This window comes from Octodon degus, unplaced genomic scaffold (assembly GCF_000260255.1).
Source record: "Octodon degus isolate 3935 unplaced genomic scaffold, OctDeg1.0 scaffold00002, whole genome shotgun sequence".
NCBI lineage: Eukaryota > Metazoa > Chordata > Mammalia > Rodentia > Octodontidae > Octodon > Octodon degus.
In genome coordinates this window covers 22,077,004-22,099,945 of record NW_004524578.1, presented here as the reverse complement: position 1 = coordinate 22,099,945, position 22,942 = coordinate 22,077,004, and the positions used below count along the sequence as shown (strand labels likewise).

General features: G+C 41.5%; 1 protein-coding gene across 1 annotated transcript in view; it reads right to left on the bottom strand.

Annotated features, from left to right (window-relative positions):
* Window positions 1-22,942, bottom strand: part of Adamtsl3 (ADAMTS like 3) — a 497,024-nt gene that overhangs the window by 260,442 nt on the left and 213,640 nt on the right. The window contains exon 6 of the mRNA XM_023712415.1: window positions 8,523-8,649. Coding sequence (XP_023568183.1) covers window positions 8,523-8,649 — 127 coding nt within the window. The remainder of the gene's footprint in view (window positions 1-8,522; window positions 8,650-22,942) is intronic.

Sequence of the window (22,942 nt, the reverse complement as noted above, 5' to 3'; positions counted from 1 at the left end):
GCATCCACAGGAACATGCGCTCGCAAGCTGGAGCTATTTCCTGGCCTAAAGTATCTTAACTTTCCAAAAGCAGGGATTAGACAGCATTGCTACTGGCACCCAACTAGTGATGTACAGGGTCCTGCTGGTTTCCATAGCTACCTCCAAGCAGATGCAGTGGAGGGGGTTGCATTACACAACTTCACCTAACAAATTTGGGTCCTGATGCCTCCCTAGCACTGCAGCATCACTCTTCTCTTCAGTCTTGTATGCTACATCTAAGAAATCAAGAGCCTGGTGAGAACGAAGCCTTCTGATGGTATGGTGGAGCAGCAGAGGCTGGAAAGCAGAGATGCGACTCAGGGGCTTGTATCCATCACCGATGGAGTTTGGCAACATGTGACTCGGCAGATGGACTCCTCCAACTTCTAGGGTTGGATCTGAGGATTAGAAGGTGGGGCCATCATTCCAGATGATCCTGACAGGAATGCTGGGTTACAACCAAGGAGAAGGAGCGTTGAGCCAGCTGAGCCTGGTTCCAATTTTCTGCTGCCTCTGTCCTGTCTGCATCATGCAAGATCCCACACATGGCACCTGATGCTTATTCCCCTACCCTGCTCAGGAGGGTGGCTGAGTACAAGTTCCCTAAAGTCAGCAGAACTCAGACACATACTTGTGAGGCCTTAAAAGAAGAGCTGCATTTCACTGATCCCATTACTCCACCTGTCAGATGGGGAGGTTAGAATCCTATGTACCTGGTAGGTTTACAGTGGGAGTAAATCAAATGGTATATGAAAAATAATTCCTTTGCCTAATGCCTGCCAGGATGAAGCACACAGCCTCTGGAGGCCACTGTTAGAATCACCGCCCTGACAATTGTCATTGCTAACAAGTGCAGTGTTCTCATCAGGTTAGGGGATGTCAGGGCTCCTGGTGACTCCAGTTGCCATGTGTCTTGGCTCCAAGTGGGCTGCTTTCCCTCCACAGTATCCTCAGGGACTGTTGCCATGGAGACACTACCCAAATGGCCTCTTCACTTCTGTGCACGCCAACACGCTTCTCCTGAGAATGCCAGGCATCAGATACCAGGTCATGTGCAAGAGACCAGTGAGGGGACAGTGACTGCACAAAGCTCTCTGTGCAGTGACAGTGGCATGTACAGAAGTAACCACAGAGTGGTGCATGGGAGATAAGGGGATTCATCCACACCAATGTACTTTTATGGTACCCAGAAAATGTCCTGACTCCTTTACACCATCTCTGTCAACCCTTTCCATAAAAAACACGGAAAGTATCTTCATAGAAAATCATAAGTCTTAGTTCTCTAACCTCCATTTGATCCCAAAATCTATTTTTTTAAAAAGGAAGAGAAATAAATTACTGATATAAAACTCACAAAACTGGGAAAAGTCTTGGAAATCATCCTCCTTATATAGATCAAAAAGGCCAAAGTAGAAGAGAAGCATCTTGCTAAGTTCCAGATAATCAGTGGCCATGGTGAGGTTATTATAACATCCTGGGCTCCCTATCCATTGCTATCCTACAACTCTGTTCAATCCCACTGAAGTCAGAATTGGAAGCAGCACTGTCTCTGGCAAAGTGTGCACACTCATCTTCAACGCTGACTGAGCTCCTCAGACACACCTAGCACTCTATCAACCATCAGGAAACTGAATAGTCAACCAAATACACACAATGCCTGCTCTTGCAAAGCCTCACTACTGCAAGTGGCAAGTTACGTAAATAAGTAAGTGAAATAATTACTTCTTTCAATAAAGGCTAAGTACAAATTAAACAGAAAAGGATCTACTTTGGGTAGATTGGACTAAGAAAATCTCTCTGTTGGGAGGCTGAGGCAAGAAGATCACATTTGTGAGCCCAGCCCAAGCAACTTACTGAGACTGTCTCAAACTAAAAAATAAAAAGGTCTGTGGATGTAGTTCACTTAAAAAGGCCCTGGAGTCAATCACCATTACTACAAAACAGTAACAACCATCAAAGAGAAAGAGGGAAGGGTAGATCTGAGGGATCTGAACTCTGAGGCAATGGGACTTCAGATTCAGTGAATATAAGGCACCCAAGTTAACATCTGAGAGAAGAAAGTTCCTCCAGGCCCAAGGTTGAGCTGGTGCAAAGGTTCATGGGGGAAAGAGCACTTAGTTTCTAGAATCTTACAGAAAGTCAGTGTGCCTGGAGTCTAGTGAATAACTGGTAAGTGACTACAAATGATATAGCCTACATGCAAAGCAACATGGGCCAGATGACACAAACCTTAGGGAAGGTTCATACCACATTTTACCCTGTGTGTAAGGGCAATTCAAGAAGAAGTGGGCTTCAGAGTCTACTTTTCCGAAGAAAACACAACCTATGACATTCCTTTTCAAGAAAGTTGACATGCCATTTCTCTCCATGTAGAAGTCTAGAGAACACGCAAAATGTGTGACAGCAATGTGCTACACGAGCATGACAAGAAATATAACCCAGTCTTGATTTCCAGTCCTAAGATCTTTCTTCCATACCACACTCTTGTTGAATTCAATGGAAAGAAAGATCTCATTGAAAGTGTCGGGTTGGGGGTTTGAATTTTCCTTTACCAGCTGCAGTTCCACTGGAAGAATTTTATTTTCAGTCAGAATCTTGGCCCAGAAAGATGAACAGGGAGGCAAAGGGACGTGATGTGAGGGGATAAGAATGAAAACTTACCCCTTCCCCACATTAACAAACCTTTATGTCAGATACAAAGTTCCTTTCTCACAGAATAAGTTAAATTTGTAGGTCATTGTTGGACGTGACAGCCAAAGGGGAAGTAAACTGTATATAATGAACAGCAAAAGAATTACTCTGTGAAGTAGCCTCATGGTCTTCCAGCTTAAGGAAATACTGTCAGGAGCCCCAGGACACCAAGTGTGGTGGTTAAGGGAGAGTTCCACTAGACTGGCTTTGGGATTGTTTTCCGAGGCTAGTAAGGTATACGTCTTGCTGCATCTGAAAGGGTATTGGAGGCATGGACTTTCAGGGTCCATGTCTAGTTCCTTGCCTGTCCCTCTCTGGCTCCTTCCCTCTGCTCTGCTTTATGGCCACTGGGAGCTAGGCAGCTCCACACCCTTCCGCCATGATGGTCCCACCTCAGAGCCAGGTGACCATGGACTCAGTCCTCTGAAGCCAAGAGCCAAATTAAACCTCTCCTCTTTGAAGTTGTGGGTCTCAGGTGTTGTATCCCAGAGACAGAAAGCTGGACAATATGCTAAGGATGTGGTTATCAGTACAAAGCCCACAGTTGAGTAAACACTGCTGTTCAGTGTGGCCTTAGAATCACTCTGCCAATGGGCTCGGCTGCCATCATGAGAAAATGCACAAAGAACCCAAAATAATGAAATGGATTCATTTAAGTGGTGTATAGGTGTGTGCTGTTATGTGGGCAAAACTAGAAAAACAACTCAATCCCTAAAGTCAAGACTGCAGAGTAAAGTGTTGGCTTCTTTGTTACTGTTCTTATGTTAACTACCTTGATTGAATTAGCTCACACTGAATACATGCAGTATTTCAAAACATCACCTAGTACCCCATGCATGTGTGCAATTATGATTTTTTTCATCTAAAATAATGCTAATTTAAACACTGAAGCTTTCATTTTATTGGGCCTCATTAGACTCTTCTCCCTTAAAGACCTAAGAGGCCTCTGGTTCCTTCTGAAACCCAAATCTACATGTGCCGATGGCTTGTGCAGTCCTTCTCCTCCTCCCTTACAACAGGGAATGTGTGTATTTTATCTGGACTGATTTCTGCTTTTTCTCATAAGCAAATTTTTGGCTCTAGGCTCTGACACCTTGTGTCTGCCTCACTGCGGGACAGGAGAGTGTCCCATGTGCAGTCTGCATGGGCTGAGCCAGCAGCATTTTCCAGCTCCATTCCACCATGGGCTGAGTCCCAGGGAAGCAGGGAAAGGACTAGGGGCTGTGTGAACCCCGCAGGCCCTGGTGATTCACACTGGGGGGAAGACGTGGCTCTATTTATTACATTTCCTTCACACAAAACATGATTATAGGGAAGTGCTTCCATATGGCCTGGGGGAATCCCAGCCAACACCAGCTTCTACCAAGAAGGAGCTGCAGCAAGGATCAGAAGAGCTGCGCTACTTTGCAGGTAGGCTGATTCTAAGAAGCTTTAACTCAGCACATGGAACTGGACCCTGGGAGATGCCAGCATCCTGCGGGTGCAGCAGCCAACCACCTGGTCCTCACGCTGAGCTTGGAAGGAAGGAGCGGTCTATGTGCTCCAGTCCCCCTTCCTCCACAGAAGCTGACAACAGACAAGTGACATTTTAGGGGTGCTTACCCAAAGATGCCTTAAATGGACATCGTAGGTCTGACAACCATTACTTAAAAAAAAAAAAAAAAAAAAGCAAAATGGCACACTTGGGGCTTATGAATACATCTGCATTTTCTGGGAAAGAAAATGCGGACTTTCAATATATCTTCAAAAAGATCTGCAACTCAAAAGCTAGAAACCAACAGAGGAGAAAGAATGAGGGGATGAGAGAGAGACAGAGGAAGGGAGAGAGAAAAAGGAGAGGGGGATTAGGGAGAGAGAGAAGAGGGAGAGAAAAGGAAGGAGGAGGGAAGGAAGGAGGGAGGATACGAATGTCACCAAGAGTGAGGACGGGGAAGGACACAGGAAGGAGCCCTTTCAGCCAACCTGGCCCTCACTCTTCCCCACTCCAACCCATTCCTCTCCTTTCCAGGGCCCCCTCTCTACACTTCCCCAGAAAATACTGACTTCTCATTTCCCTCAGCCTCTGCCTGGTTCAACTCAAAATATCCTGATTTCTAATCTCTCTTGGATCCTGCCAAATAGCGGTCTTCTCTGATGAGATGTTCAAACTCTTTAAGACCAAGGCTAATTCCAGGCCCTTGCCCAGCACATTTTCCCCATAGCCATGGGACAGTCTGCGTCTCCAAACTGCCTTCACTGGTGAGTGCTTCCTCCACCTGTGCTACAGGTCACTGTTTCATTCCAATACCTCCATACAATCCCCAGATGAACTGATCATTGATTTAAAAAAATAATCTGTTGACAACTACTCACATTTAGGGTCTGCAAGAGGTGTGACATCCTTTGGGGCCCAAATGAGTGATATTGCCAATGAAGTAACAGCCAGCATTTACACAGCACTTTCTGGATGCTGGCACTTAGCACTGACGGATTGATATCATCCTGACAGCAACTCTGTAAAGGCGGCACTACTGCTACTACCAGTTTGTAATGACTAATGTTATTCCAAGTTTAAAATGAGAACCAGGATATACATTGAAGTCAAATAATTTGCTCTGCTTACATGCTGGGAAACAATAGACCTAGGATTGAAACCCAGGCAATCTGATTTCAGATCCCAAGTTTCTTAGCCTCTTCTGTATTTTGCTTATCACTGAAGCTGTGAGATGTTTGTCAACATCTCTGGTCCTGTAAGATGTGTTTGACAATGCAAAACACTAGAATGTAAGAGTACTTGTGGACTTTGACATGCTGTGTTTGAACAGAACCTTGGGATTTATTAAATGTTGCATCAGAATTCACAATAACAGTGGGATGGAAATACTAAGCATTTGGTCTCCCACCTCCATAGAAGCAAGGTGTCATGTGCTACAGTTCTGGTCAGTGAAGGAAAAGTCCCTGGAGAGGACTTCCCTTCCTGAACAAGGAGCATGGTATCCAAGAACACCTTTTGCATGTTCTTTTTCCTCATTACCTGGGATGCAGGTAGATGTCTACACATGCATCAATGACTCTATAGCCAGAGACAAAAGCCATTCTTGGGATACAGAGAGAGGAACCTGGATCCCGAGGGACATCGTAGAACAGCTACAGGACATCCCTGACTGCCCGTTCCCAATGTCTTGTTAGGAAAGACACAAACTCCAATACTTGTAAGTTGAGTTTTCTATGCCTCTGGATAGACCCTGTTCCTCTTCACTACCCCACCATCCAATGCCACCTCCTTCATGGTGCTCATGGATATGAACCTCCCTGAACTATGGTGTCCAATCTCATCTAAGCCCTTTGGCTTCTTCTCTACCTTTCTGATGCCACTGATGAGTTCTGGCTCCTGTCTTCCTCAATGGGAACACACTCAAGTCTCTGAGATGCCTCACTCCTGGGGATGACTGTTTTCTAACAAAGAATCAAACAGACCCCTTAGAGGAGAACACATTTAGGTTTTCACCCCCCCACACACACACCCAACCCCCAGCCCCAGGCCTCTTCACATCTTGGGAACCTTGCCTTCCACACATTCCCTCTTCTCTCCACTCATCAGGTCAAATTCAATCTTCTACCTAAAATTCACTGGAACCACTCTTACAGACTCTTGCAAATGTCACAAATAATCTTCAAATTGCCAAAATGAATTTGGGGCCCTGATTGCAGCTGTTTTCACCAGAGTATTGAACACGGTTGAATTACCTCCTTCTTGAAATTACTCAGCCTTCGTCTTCCACAGCGCTTCTCTTTAATTTCATGGTTGTCCTACCTAGCCTTCATTCCTTCTCAGCTGGACTGTATGAAACCTCTTTCCTGGTCAAATGCTTGACTCAGACATCCTTCCAGAGACAACTTCAGCTTTCTTATACCCTACTCGGCTCTTTCTCTTAGAGTATATGGTAGGGAGACTTTTGGATCAACTCTCTGACTATGTACAGAATGTATCAAAGTCTGTTTAAAGGAATAAAAAAGGTACCAACAAATTGAACAGTTTCAAGGACAGAATTCTGGAGAGAGGGAAAATCCAAGATGGTGGGCCCTTTCCTTCAAAGTGAGTGCTTTTTATGCATTTTTCACACAATGAATGGAAAGTGCACATATCCATCTGCTCAAACTTCAGAGTTTGCTTGGTCCTAGTGTATTCCTTTCTCTCGAGAGTCTTCACGCAGAGACTCACCCAGCTCCTGCCTACTCTGCCTTCCGCCTGTCTCTGCAGCCCCTCCCCCTCTACATCTCCTCCCTCACTGCTGAGACTAAGGCCACCACATTTCAAACACCTCTGGGTACATCTTTAAAGCTCCCTATGTGAGCTCTCTGGTTCCATGGTCACTTACAAGTAACCTGGTCTCCACATGCTACCAGAAATTTTTTTTTAATAGAACACAATTCTAACCTCACCACTCCACAGCCTAATTGGCTTTAGTGGCCAATTAGCCTGAAATGTAAAGCTCAGGAATGAAGGCTTCTGTGGGTGACACATAGATACCACAGGTAGGCTGCACTGCCTATCCTCAAGTGCACATTCAGGCCCGAGCAACACAAAACTAGCGCCTCAAAGGAGCAGGATATTTCATGTCATATCATAAACTTTGTTTTCCTCTGTCAGTAAGACACCCCCTTCCTTTATCCCTTCCCATAATGTCCTCTGTGCTTGGGGAATAAGAAAGATCCCTATTTCATGAGTCACCTCAAAACAAATTCAAATGAATAAGCTAAGTGTGGTGGCTCACACCTCTCTTCCAAGAACTCTGGGAGGCTGAGGCGCAAGGACTGAAAGTTTGAGGCTGGGCTCAGCAACTTAGGGACTTAGGAAGCCTCTGTCTTAAAAGAAAAAATAAAAAAAAAAAAAAATGGCCAAGGATGTATCTCAGTGTGAAGCCCCTGGATTCAATTCCCCAGTACAAAAAATACAATAATGATAATAAAAACTTTTCAGTAATAAGTTCAAATGAATAGAAGACTTCAAAGTAGAAAAATGAAACCATTCAAGTACTGGCAGAAAAATACACATGAATTATTTTTTCCCTTCAAAGATCAAATCACAATAAACTACAACCTAAGGAACAAATTCGCCTGCAGCCTATTTTCATAAATCCAGTTTTACTGGCACACTGTATGAGCCGGTTGTCTGCGGGCCCCTGGTGGTGTTAGCACCGGCAGTACACAGCCCAGAGCGCTTTCTCACTAGTCCTTAACACTAAAAGTTTACTGGGCCCTGAAATCAAAGACAGAAAGTATTGAAATAAGATGATGCAAACCTGTGAATACATTTAGAAATGACCTTTTCTTCAAGCATAAACAAAAACAAAAGTTGGATTTGAAAATGACATTCAAAACAGGCACGACAAATGAAAGCTTAGGGTTTGCAGCGCATAAAAAGTTCACATGAGAAAGAAAAGATTAAAGAATAGGAAAATGGATAAATAGCTTCAAAGGCTACATACTTGAAAAACTAATCGTTAATAAATAAATGACAACATTCTCCACCTTGTTAGTAGTCAAAGGAGGAAAAATAAATTAGTACTTCATATTTAATACCAAAATCAGTGGATATTATTAAAAATAGCAACCCTTCACAACGTAAAAGAGTCAAAAAAAAAAAAGGTCATCTGGGAAGCTGCTGACAAGAGAAATTTTATGTACTTTTTGAAAGAAATTATTTAGAAACTTGATCAAAGTTACTTCCAACCACAAAAGCTTAGCATTAGGCAAATGTTAATCTAGAAACAGAGAGTGTAACATACATCTTGTTGTGTGGTGACATCGAAGTGGGCTTCAAAACCTACGTTTTTCCGGAGAAACGTGCGACTTCGACTGTCCCCGGACAAGCCTGCAGGTGGAGCCGTCGCCGGCACAGACTCCACAGCTGTCCTCCTTGGCGACGCTGCCCAGCTGCCGGTCACAGCCCACCGCCTGCGGGGAGAGAGGGGTCAGGGGCGCAGGGCGCAGGCTAGGGAGCTGTCCCCAGCCCTTTTATTTTTACGTATCATGTATTATTTAATTTCTACTTTATCCTATTTATATCTTATTTTATTTATAGTTTATCTTCTCTCCCCGCTCCTTCCCCTAGAGCTGGAGATTGAATTCAGGCCCTTGCACTTGCCAGGGAAGCACTTATTCTACTGAGCCATCTCCCCAGCTCTATCATTTTATTTTTGAGATGGGCTCTTGGTAAGTATTAAAATTACCCAGACTGGGATGGAACTCGCTATTTTCTGCTTCAGCCTCCAGAGTGCTGGGATTACAGGCATGCCCCATGTTACCATCTTCCTCTGTATAATTCCTTTTTAAAAAATTATTTATTTATTTGGTACAAGGTTTCACTATGCAGCCTGGACTTGTAGTGATCCTCCTGTCTCAGCCTCTCCAAAGCCAGAATTACAGGTGTGCGCCACCACACCCAAGTATACCACCATGCCCAGTTTCAGTGGCCAGCACATGGGCACAGTAAGGGCTACCAGCGATCAAACCCTGGTCCTCGCACTTGCCAGGCAGGTGCTTAGACCGCTGAGCTATCTCCCCAGCCCCTTCCCCTGTATAATTCTTAGGCAAGCCTCCCCAAATTAGAGGAACTGAAGCTGTCCTTCCTTACCTCCTTCCTTCCTTCCTTCCTTCCTTCCTTCCTTCCTTCCTTCCTTCCTTCCTTTCTTTCATATGTATGTGTTTGGTACAGGGTCTCACTAAGCAGCTCGGACTCACAGTGCTTCTGTTGTTTTCAGCCTCCCCAGCACTGGGATTATAGGTGCACACCACCATGCCTGGTCTTGGTGGCTGGCTCAGTGAACCTGGGGGCAGTGCTGGCTCAGCATGTGGTGGCAGGGATTGAATCCCAGTCCCTGAGCTTGTCTAAGCAGGTGCTTAGTCCACTGAGCTATCTTGTTGGCCCATCTCATTCTTTTTCATTCATATTTTATTCAGATATTTCTGTGGATGGAAAGAGACACAAATATTTCTTTCTCTTTCCTGCCCTCTCCTAACTCCTCACCCTGTCTTTGTTTCATTTTGTCCCCCAAACAGCCACCACGCTGAATCTGCTTCACCTTTTAGTCCAGGTGTCCTCACAAACCTGTATTTCTACACCAATATGTCCATGTGTCTCTAATCTGTGTCTTCATATCTCCTCTTATTATCTGTATTTATATCTATGTATCTCCACCTCCATCTCATGATTTCTATATATTTATAAGCAAATATTGAAGAGAAGGAGTTATGAAGAGTTAATGTTTAATTGTTTCATCAATCTTGCATGCCTGTACCTGGCAATCTGAGCAACAAATTTAATGATAACAAATATGTAATATAACAACCATTGTTAATTTTTTTTTCTTGTTTTGAAATTCTGTACCATTTTTACTGTTTCATGTTGCTTTGTTCTTGTTGTTTTGGGTTTTTTTTTCCTCTTTAAAATAAAATTTAGAGAAAGAGAAGAAGTTGATCAGGAGATGTCTCAGATAGAAGTTTATATTGTTACTTTCACTTGCTTGCATGTTGTCAAGTCTGTGTGTGTAAGCCAGATCTGTGGTTTTTTTAATTTCATAAATATGCCTTTTGCATAATGTGTACCCAATAATATTAGTTGATCACATGGTCCACCTCTACCATCATACTCATCCAACTTTGTACCTATCAAGCTGATGGTTAACTTGAGAGCAGACAAGGCATTTACAAACCCTGACTTACCTTGTCTTTCAACCTCAGGATGCTGAAGAACTCGGGCCCTTGGAGACTCATTTTTTTCCTCAACAGCACAACAGAGACAATAACACAATTATGTACTTTGCACTCCTCAGAGGGTCTACTACTTTTTATCATTGCAATTTATCTTCTTTTAATGAACACACGTGTGTAACACAGAATGGTGATGTTTGTTTGGGGAAGTGGTTTAGGTATGCAATGTGTCTTGATCGTTTCTGGTCCTTTCTCCCCATTGTCCTACTCTCCTCCCCTGTTCCCTCTGCTTCAATTTGAGTTAGCTGATAACTCAGAGTCTACTCCTAAGGTGCAGAAGAGAAAATAAAACTGACACAAGTTCAAACCACATTTTTCTAAAACTTTGGTGTGAAAGGGAAGAAGAGAGGCAAAAGGAAAGTTTCACGGAAAGGTGGGGAAAGTTCCAAGGAGGATTAGAGAACAGCTATGCTTAGCGCTATTTTCAGGGGCTAGAAGCACAGAAGGGTCCACATTAGATCCGTGCTTTTCCAAATGGTGAAAGCTGTGAAGTTAGGTTCAATTTAGTCCCATATGAAAAAGCTTGAAAAGTCAAAGACTTCTTAGCAAGTAGCCTGTAGAGGGGATTACATTGTTGGGTGAGTAGCTAAATCCAGGGACTTCGGAGATCCTTTTCCCCAATTTTATAAAGATAATAATAAATACAACTAATAGTAGCTGGTTCTTTGCTGAATCCTTATTACATGCCTGGAACTATGCCATGCATGTGCCATGTTACTCCACCAAGCCTTCACAAGAATCTATGACACGGGTCATGAGATTATCTTTTATCTTTATTTCATATATAAGGACACTATCTAAATGTCACTGTGGTTAAACAATTGGCAACACAACACTGCTAGTATATGGCATCAGGGATGGTTTCTAAACCCAGGCTATCGGACAGCAGAATCTTAATACAACATCACGCCTTCTCGCCTTTAGGAGCAGCAGATGGACAACAAAAATCCCATTTACAGGGGCCAATATATGAATATTTACAAGTACATGTGGAAGAATTTAAGAATGATTATCCTGGAAACGCTCTTGCATGGCTGGGATTGGACCCATGAGTAACTGTGTTCACGCAACCTTCTCCGCAGGGAATAATTCCACCATGAAGTTAGAGAAACTCTTGTCCTGGGCCAAGTTCTGTCCTCACACATCCCTGTCCCTGAGCACTTTAAATTTCACAAGAATGAGAGTCACCCTGTATCTGTTCATCCAGGAAGGGTGTGGATTTAGGAGCTAGGGGTGGACTTGTTTGGAAGTGGTTAAGGCCTTACAAATTCTTGGGCAATCAAATTCTTCTCCAATCACTTGTGTTTGCTTCACAATTTTTTAAGTTAAAATTCATCCAAATAAAAAAAATTCATCCAAATAAAAAAAAAATCATCCAAATTTTACAGCCAAATAAAGCATGTGAAAACATCTCAGAAAAATGGAAGAAGGCTGGTTTGTCTTATGATTCATAGAACATCAGCCAAATCTGCCCTTGTAGCTAAGGGACAGCAGAACTTCGGTTTCCACCATAATCAACACTAAACAGCTTTCAAAAGCTGTCTGAAGTGTTTGCAACTGCTGTGACATCTCCTGATATCAGAATATCCAATTATAATGATTTATAGACTACTAACTGGAGAAATATCAATAAAATGTATTAACATCTATTAAATAACCATTTCCTATAGTTCCAAGCACTGCAGACTATAAATTACTCAGACAAGATCTTTATCTTCCAGCATAGTTAATGAGGCAAGTTACAAGATAGAAGATAACATAAATACTTTCAACACAGGAGCAGTGCTCATCGGAATGAGTCCTCATCTGTAAATCATCATTTTAGCTAAGAATTATTTCATAGTGTCTGCATATGCTTTACTAATCAATGAAAAGAAGATAATGTTTAAATAAGTGTCATTAATCCAAATTAAGCAAAATCTGATTTTTGTCCAGATAATAAAATTTAATCCCTCAAAACCAAGTCATTTTTTAATGACTGTTTGAAAACCCTAAAAACTGGGTTCTATCTCAGGGGAAAATTTAGCATTTGTCTTACAAATGAGCATGTATGGAGCTGTGGTGGCCACCAGGGATACTCACGAACAGCAGCGCCTCCTCTCGGCTCAGAAGAGTCCCTCTCCCTAGTCCCACTGAAGCTATCTGTGGCCACCGACCTCTTTGGTCAGTGACATATGAGCCCATGTGACCTGCATCATTTCCAGGAGAAGTTTTAAGGATGGTTAATAGGTCTCTTTCTCACTACTGCAGTATTACAGAATTGAGTGTCTTAGTATGTCATATGAATGTATGAATCTTCCCAAAGGAAACCCATTAATCTGTAGAACATCCATTAATTTGGAAAAAAAAAAAAAAAAGGCAGAGACCACAGCTTACCTATGTGGGGCAGTATGCAGGAAGAAGAAATAAACTTTTAATTGTTCTTATTTCACTGAGACTTGAGATTTGCTAGAGAGCAATATATTACCCGAATCATGGTCATTCATAATCAGGTAATTTTAAGAATTGGAAGCTTTCCATTAAAGTCTAGATTTCTGACTTCTTTTGATAAAAACAAACAAATCTGAAGCCTTCAACATAGTGAGACCTATCTGCCCCCTACACAGCAAGCATGTGTTCCCTGGCTCTTGCCACACCTAGGACCACACTGGAGCAATGTCCTTGAGGACATGGAGACCCTGGAGTTTGAATCCATATTAAGCTGCCACTGCATGATGCATTTATTGTCTTGTCTTTACCAGAACCGCATCTACTTTCAGAAAAAAAGTACTGCATAGTGGGTGAGAAAATGGATTCTAGACTTAGGTTGCCTGTTCTCAAATTCCAGCTCCATTGTTTTCTAGCTATGTATGCCGAATGAATCCCCCTAAAATTCAAAATCTCGTTGAGGTTCTGAACTCCAAAGTGACACTAATAGGAGGTGGGGCTTCAGGGAAGTGATTAGGGAGAGAGCAGAACCCTGAGCAGAATGTAACCCCTAGACCTCCCCTGCCCTCCTCAGGAGGATGCAGACACCCATGAACCAGGAGGCAGGATTTCACCAGACATTGAACCTGCTGGTGCTCTGGTCAGGACCTCCCAGCCTCCAGAAGGGTAAGTAATATATCTAAGCTCCCCAGTCACCTGCAGTTTGTTACAGCAACCCAAACAGACATAGATACTCTCTGGCCTGTGAAAATATCTATTCCGCAATGCCCAGCTTCCTTATAAACAAACCAAGGATGACTGCATTACTACTTGATTAGGTTGTGATGAGCTAACAGAATTAGGTGCTGAGATGATGCTTGATCCCTTTGTCACTATTTTTATTATAAATTCAAAGTGGTTTCTTCCTCTACTCAGCAGTCAGGGAATTCAACAAACACAACTGATAAATCAAACTTGCTCTACAGACCCGGTCTGCTAGGAGTTGGAGGCAGAAGCAAATTTCACTCGGTGAGCACAGTTGTCTTGTGAAGCCTGTGGTGTTCCGGCTCATGGAAAGCTGCTCCCAAGAGCCCTGTGACACACTCATCTAAGCGACCACACTGTAAACACACTTGCAGCCCTTGTTTGTAGTCTGGGCCAAGTACTCATCAGGGCTCACATCAGCGCTCCTGAGGCCAGCAGAGGCAATACAGTTTACTCTCTCGCTCCCTAATGGCTGCTAATGTCCACAGTCACAACTGCAAAGAAAGAGAATTTATGTGAACATTATCCTGTCAAACACAAGACACTGAGCTCAACTAAGAAGGATATGAATCACTTCTGATGAAACACATGCAATTCTTTCTACTCAGATACCTGGGCCAAAAAGGCACTCAGCTTTCAACACCACCAGGTATGATTGCCCATTACTGCCCAAAGAATTTGCTTATCCTACTGGAATCACAGAAATAAGACAGGAGGCACTCATTCGAAATGGGCTAATTTATCCTGCAAGACCCTTCAAATCCAGAAGAAAGTTCCAGAAGAAAACGAGGCAACTGGACTGAGACTATGAATCAGAGGACAAAGGTAGTGGTCAGGACACGCAAGGGAACCAGGGCAAGGTTCCTACGGCTGACTGAAGCCCTCTTCGGGAATAGCTGTTGTGCTGCCCACTTGGAAGGTTGTTTGTGGAAGAATAAACTTAGAACTGGACCTACTGAGAAGAAAACCTTCTTTTTACTCACCAAAAAAGCCAAACACATAGATGTTAAGGGAGCAGCCAGTTAACTGGTCTACTGACGAGTCACAAGAATAGGATTATAGTGCAGCTCTCTCTAAATCTAAAGTCTGCACAGTCCTGAGACCAGTCATGACCTGGACTTAAAACCAAGTGACCTTGGCTCACATACCAGCTGAGCAAAGGCAATGGCTTGCTACTTTCTGTAGCCCCCCCAAACAACTATTCTCTAGCTATCTTCTGTCACCCCCACTATCCTCAGAACATCTTCAAATTTCTCCTTCCTCCTCAAAAGTCTGTGTCCTTATTCTCAGTAGATGACTTTGCTTTCTGGCTCACTAAATTGAGGCCATCAAACTTGTTCCACTTTCTTGTCCATCCCATACACCCTGGCCAGTGGCCTGTATTTCATTTATCTTACCTCTCTCAAAGAAAAGAGGTGAGCCTCCTTTTTTGTATCCCTAGATGGTCCAACAATGGCTTCTCCCCTCATCCCCTCTAACCGCCCCAGGAATTTCATCAGTTGTATATTTCTACCTCTCAATCAACTGCCCATCCAACCCCAGTCACATGTATCCTTGTTCACTCATGGATTTACTATGAAGTTGACAAAGTTCACATTTCAAAGTCGCCTTTTCCTGTCCCCATTTCCCCTTCCATTTGCCCCAGCCTGGACTCCTGAAAGTACAGAGAAATAAAGAGTATACTCAGTGGAGGTAGAAGCTGGGCTAACACAGGAAGAATTTTTGGGTAAGAATCGGTCCATTTGGGAGACTGAGGCAGGAGAATTGCAAGTTCAAGTCTCATTTGGGTCACTTGGTGAAACTGTCTCAAAACAGAAAATTAAAAAGGGGCTGGGGGTGTAGCCAGTACAAAGCTCTGCATTCAATCTTCAGGAGTGTTAAAAAACAAAAACCTGCCAAATCATGAAAGAAATCTTAAAAGGAAAGAATGTGAGTCACCAAATCTGTAGTCATTTGTTATGTTTTCTCATTTCATTCTTAATATTTGCTTTACCCCCACTTTTGTATTCATAAATTTATAGTTTTTATAAAGATATTTCTGGCACCAAAGACTGTATCTGCTATGATATTTTCCTAAGTGTTTCTTATCCTGGAGTCAGACTCTCCCTGGACTTCACATTCCCTGTAGCTTTTTATCACTCCTCTATTCTGATAATTCAAACTTTTCAAAAGATAAATTTATGCGCATCTCCCTGTTTGTTTCCACCCATTCTTTCCTCATCATGATAGTGGGCTAAAGTATATCCTCCTCCTCCCCACAAAAGACACATCCAACCTAGACCTGTGAATGAGATCTTCCCCAGAAGAAATGTTTTTGCAAGTATAATTAAATAAGGACCTTGAGAGGAAATCATCCCAGACTTAGGCCAGGCCCTAATCCAGTGACAGAAGTCCTTGTAAAAAGAGCAAAGACACAGAAACAGACAAGAGAAAGGTGATGATGGAAGCAGAGGCTGCAGTGATGTGTCTACAGGGTAGGAGCTCACACCTGGAGGAGGGCAACTAGAGGCCAGAGAAGCCTGGAGTGGACTCTCCCTTAGAGCCCAGAAGGAATGAGCCTTGTAGTACCTTGATGTGGGGTTTATGGTCTCCAGAACCATAAGAATAAGTCTGTGTTGTGTTCAGTCACCAGCCTGGGGTCATTCATTATAGCAGCCACAAGAAACCAGCACAACCTCTATCCACCAGGGCCTTTTCCAGTATGTTGCTGAGGTTGCTCAAGCTGAGGTCACCAGAGACTCTCTTCAGGACAAAAAGAAATGGGAATATTTCGCCCCTGACCCCTCTTGCTTTTACTACTGGTATTAACTACTGGTAATTCCTTCAACACTGACCCACCCTTCCCTCTGTCTCCCATTTGTTCAGATAGCATAGAGGATGTTCTATCCAGCCCCATCAGGAGCAATTCCAGTGCTCACCCCTTTGGCAATAAGGGCCAAGGATCTGTCCTTGGTGATGTGATGTTACTTGTTACAAGGGTATTGGATTCAACCACATGAAAATTCCTAGGTAGAGGTATCCAGTCTAGAATTTTCTCCTAATATAAGTATTTTCTGTCTTGGTGAAGGTGGCCTCAGTATATCCTTAGTGAATGTGTCAGAAGCCAGACAGCATTCCAAGCTCTCTCTCACTCCCCACACCCAAGCAAACCTTCAGTTCTAACATACATGCTTCTTTCATCTCTAAAATGTATCTCTCTTTCATCCTCCTTCCCTAGCTTACCTTTAACAAGGTCATGAGATTCCCAAGTTGACTTTCTATTGTTTGCCCACATTTGCCCCATCCCAAACAACCTGCCACACTACCAATACAGTCATGGAAGACAAGCTCAACGGAGCTATTTCTTACAAAATTCCTCTATATCTCCTCTCATAACTTGTAGCATATTTATTGATAGTTTTCATCAAAACTTATAACCTCATTTTCTAACACTATTCCACAGGTATTTTTCACCTCAACCCTATAAAATGAGCTAAAGACCTGCTGTCACCTCCCTATTCTCTCTATTTGTGATCTCCTCCCTCACTTTTTTTTTTTTTTTTTTGGTCTTTTTGAGACAGGGTCTTGCTATGCAGCTCAGGATGGGCTTGATCTTACTTTGTAGTCCAGGATGGTCTGGAACTTGAAAAGACCCTCCTGCCTCAGCCTCTCAAATGCTGGGATTACAGATGTGTGCCATCACAACTGGCCCTCACTTTGATTTGTCTAATTTCTAATCAACTTTTCAAGACCTCAGTATCCAAACACATCTCATCTAGGGTGTTCTCCTTGTGTCCAGATTACCTTGCTTCTAATAACAAAGACATTTTAATTATAAAACAATGAATGCTCATTATCAATAATGAGTGGAAATATCAGTGGAAAAAAAAACCCACTGATAAGGATTATGATCACTTAGACAAGCCAAGAATGAAATGCAACAATAAAGACAAACATAAGAATGAAGCAATTAGTTTTAATCTTCAGGAAAATTAATTGGTAGAAAGCATCAGATGATGTGGTAAAAGGGTAAGCGATGAGGATGAGATGCTGGCTGGTCAGCTAAGGGAGGCTGGTTGGTCTAGCCTATGATAAAAAGATGACAGTGAGACTGGAAACGTAAAATATAAGAGCAAGAGAGATCTGGATAGAAAGAAGAAATAAGCAAGTACACTACATGACTACATTATGACTTCAGAGAGAGAACTGTGGGGTTATCAACAAAATGACCAGAAAGAACAGCTAGAAGAATGCATGGACTTAGGAACAATGAGCATGCTTACAGGAGCATGCTGAAGGAATGCTGCGGAGGAACCTGTGAGCTTTCCTAGAGAAACACCAAGCTTGAGCTGGACAGTATAGGACTGGCACTTGACAGAGAAGTGAGGAAGAGACTCGACAGCAAGTGAGGAAGGTGTCTGAACAACTGCTGCATCCTTTTCAATCACAGGAACAAGACCTTTGAAGGCAAGCACCACACATTGGACTCTTACCCTCAACTTACATTCTGGGGTAGAAGACTGTCACAAATAATCACAGAGATAGATAGATAGATAGATAGATAGATAGATAGATAGATAGATAGATAGAGATTGATAGATAGATATAGATATATAGATATAAAATGTTATAAATGCAACAAAACAGTACTGTAACAGAACCAGAAGAAGCAACTCAGATGAAGTAGCCACAAGAGGCCACTTAAGGAAGCTGATACCAGCAGATGAGGAAGAGAAGCCGAGAGCATGAATACGAGACCAGGATGGGATTAGAGTAGAAATCAGTAACACAAAGATCTCAAATCAATAATTTAAGCTTTCATGTTGGAAAGTAGAAGAGGAAATTTTATCGAAAGTAAGTACAAGAAAATAAATACTTGGGGCTGGGGAGATGGCTCAGTGGAATAAGCGCTTCCCTGGCAAGCGCAAGGACCTGAGTTCAATCCCCGGTTCTGCAAAAAAAAAAAAAAAAAAGAAAAGAAAAGAAATACTTAAAGTTAGAGCAAAAAAATGCAATAAAAATGAAAATCAAAATCAATAGAAAATTTCTTTATAAGTTATGCGTGTTTCTTGAATACAGCATATTGTTGGATTTTGCTTTCTAATCCACTCTGCCAGTCTATTTCTTTTAATTGGTGAGTTGAGTCCATTTACATTGATGGTTATAATTATATGTCCTACTAACTAGTTTCTGAAACTGTTTCATTGCTAGTTTATCTTTTTTTCTCATTAAAATGAATTTAAAAATTAAATAAATAATTTTAAAAAACCAATAGAAAAAAGTTATGACACCAAAAATTGGTTTTAAAAAAGATTAATAAAATTGACATTCTATAAGTCAGCCTCCTTGGGGGTACTAATAAAAGGATGAAGGAGAAATAAAATAGTAATATATGAAATGAAGGTGGAGACTTTAATACAGATCAGATCCTATGGACATGAAAAGGATAATAAAGGAATGTTATGAGCAACTCTACAACCACAAATCTGATTGCCTGGAGAAAGAGGAAATCTGCCTAAACCACAAGAAGATAGAATGTGAGTAGCCCTATATCAAATAAATGCATTTAATCAATGATTAAGGACAACCACAAGCCAAAAGATTCCCTGTTATATTCAACCAAACATTTCAGAGAGAAATTATACCAATTCTTTGCCATCTCTTTCAGAAAATAGAAGTAAAGGAAATGCTTTATCTTTCTTACACAAACACAAGTGCAAAAATTCTCAACAAAACATTAGTAAATCAAATCCAACAATGTGTACAGAGAATCGTATGCCACAAACTGATAAGCCTTATCTCAGGCATGCAAAGCTGGTTTAACATTCAAAAACCAGTTACTGTAATCAACTAAAAAAGAAAAAAAAAACCCACATGATCATATCAAGAGACAAAAGATAAAGCATCTTACAAAATCCAATACACATTCAGGATAAAAACTTTCAGCAAATAAGGAATAGAGAAGAATATCCTTAACTTGATGATGAATATTTACAAAAGTTTATTCTTAATGTCATCAAGTTAATGGTGAAAAACTAGGCACTTTCGTGATGAAACCAGGCACAGGCAAAGATGTTCCCTCTGATCATTGCTTTTCAACATTATCTTGGGTGTTACAACTACCACAAAAAAATAAGAGAAGTTATATTGATGGTTGGGAGGAAAGAAATAAAGCTGTCTCTGTTCATAGATGACATAGTTGACTATGTGGAAAATCTCAAATAAATAGCAACATAGAAAACTCCACAACTTCCTGGAAGTACATCGTAAGCGATGACAGAAAGGTTGCTGGACACAAGACTACTCTACAAAAGCTGCTTACTTTTTGATATACTGGCAAAGAAAAGTGGAATTTGACATTGAAAGCAGAATTAGATTTACAGGAGCACTTGATAAAGGAAATACAATAAGTGTAAATCTAACAAAAGTATGCACAAGACTGTGTGTGAAAAACTACAAAACTCTGATTTAAAAAATCAAAGAACTAAATAAATGGAAGCATTTCATTTTCATGGGAAGACTCAACATTGTCAAGATGTCATTTCTTCCGAGTTTGATTCCAGTCATTTTCTGGTTATTGATAGACTATTTCTATAGCTTATACTGGGTAAAATCTCAGTGTAGTTCACACTATACAGAAGGAGCATGGAGCTGGAGGACTGACAGTACATAACTTCAAGATTTAGTCCAAAGTGTCAATTATCTATCACCACAAGAATAACACATGAAAAGTTGGTCAACAACATACAGAAAGATGCAGGGGAAACCTAAAGTGCACATCATTAAGTGAAAGAATCGAAACAGACTATAATCAGTATGACTCCACCAAGTGACATTCTGGAAAAAGATAACACCATGGAGTCAATCAAAAGACTAGTAGATACCAAAGATTATAGGAGATAAAAGAGAAAGTGCAGAAGAGTTTTAGAGTGGTAGAACTGTTCTGTATATTGATTGATATGTGTCATTACATATCTGTCCAAACCCGTAGAATGTACAATGCCAAGAGTAAATCCTAATAGTCAACCATGGCCTTTGAGCAATGACATGTTGACATAGGTTCATGAACTGCAACAATTGTGTTATTCTGGTGGGAAAAAATGTTGGCAGTAGGAGTGCTGGGTGTATGTATGGGCAAGAAGGCATGTGGGAAATATTTAATTTCTATTAAAGTTTGCTGTGAATCTAAAAGCATTCTTAAAAATTAAGAATAATAAAGAAATATGAGGAAAGGAGATTAAATGAAGAGCCTGGAAAGGCAGTCCTGGATCTTATTATTAATGCAGTGTCAGCTCCTGGAGTTGTGAGGGCAGAAGAATGACAAGTTCGAATGTACAGTTTAAGACAACCACTGGCTTTTGTGTGGAGAGTGGATTTGAAGAAGCAATGATGGAACTGGGAAAAAGAACGGGAGGCTATTAATATACATTAGGTCAGAGCTAATGGGGGCTTAGAGTAGGAGAGAAGTCAGTAATATTGAAAGATGTAGCAGATTAAGACTTTCTTCTGGATTGAAATGGATAGGACTTGGTAATGGTGGTTGTAGATTGAAAGGGAAAGATCAAGAATGAGGAAAAGTGGGGTGAATGAAGGCCATTTTCCAGATAAAGGATAACAAAGACAAAGCTGGTTTAAGCAAGATCAAAGTACACTTTTGGATTGGAATCTCCTGGTAAAGTCTTAGTTTGGTTGGTTGCTTGCTTTGTTCCTGTTCTCGTTATGAACATAGAGAATAGATGAATATACTTATTCATTATTTTAAAAAACATGTTCAGAGATCAGAAGAATGGGTGGAATTCTGTCCTTTCTTTGAAATAGCCACACTGTCTCAGCAGCACGGTCCCAAAATCTCACATTCATTATGAGTCCCTGATATTTATGTCTCAGTCATGTTCATCATTATTACAACTCTATAAAACTCACTCTGGACAGGCCCCTAGGCCCAGGGTGTGAGTGGGACCTTCAGCTCCCACTGGATTCTACCTCACGCACCCCCCAGGCATGCTGTGTGAGTGGGATCTTCTGCACACTCGCAGGAACTTCCTCCATCAGACAAACCTGGTATTGAACCTTGCAGCAGAACTCCCTGCAGAGAGGCAAGGAGAAGGATCCACCCAACTAATCCAGAAGCAGAACATCTTGCCAGAGGGTAACAGCGGGTCCACTTCCATGAGCTGCAGCAGGAAGAAGTGGAACACAGCAGCTAGACCCAAGCCAGGCCCACTTGGATGAGTTTAAACATGGGAGATCCAGATCTGGTAAGCTGAGACACTTTGCTAGGCCCAGATCAGTGAGAGCATCCTCTATCTTTCTCTCTTGATTGAGAGAGGGGGAAATAGGTAACTGGAGTGAACTAGTCTGACTGGGAGACTACAGGTACAAAAGGGGAGGTGATCAGATAGAACTTAGGGGAACTAATTTAAGTGCAAATTCCCAATCTAATATCTGCTTAGCTATACAGTCATAATGTTTGTTCTTAAAGTCTAAAGGGCAAACTCATTAGATACAAAGGTTTGTCAACTGCTAAATCTGACTACCCATTATTAGTGTTGCTAATTATACTTCTGTAAATACAAAACTGTAAAGGCCTTAACTAAATCATCTATCTTGCGTAACAATATCGGTACATACTAAGGTAATACTGCACAAAACCTCTACACCAAAGATCAGAAGACAATACAAAATGACAAAGAAAAGGAAGAAAATGCATTCTGAGGCCCCAAGCCCACCCAGAACAAATGCAGGAGATGATAGCATAAAAAAATTAAAACTCAAACACCAGAAATATCTGAAATAATAGTGTCTGATGTAAAGAAACAACTACAGGAAGGTATAGAGGAAATCAGATTTGAAATAATCTCTGAAGTAAAAAAAAATTATAACTAAAATGAAAGAATTATTAAGTGTTTCTAAAGAAGACACTGATAAACAAAATGAGGCAAATAGAAAAATGATGGAATCCTTGAATGAAAAATATAGGAAAGAAACAGAATTCATGAAGCAGATTTAAAGAGATATATAGGAAATTGAAATCTCAATCACAAGCTGGCCAAATCACTTGAATGAAAGTGAAGACAGAGTTTCAGACCTTGAAGACACTGTTGCAGCTAGTGAAAAGGTAAGAAAAGATCTCTGAAAAACAACAAGGATGCAGGAAAAAAATTCAGTATCTGCAAGACGATACAAAGATGAAAAACATAAGACTAATAGGTATCAGTGAGAAAGGAGTCAATACAAATGATATTAAAATAATATGGGCAGAAGTCATAGAAGAAAACTTCCCAAATATGGGGAAACAATCTGACATTCAGGTAACCGAAGTATATAG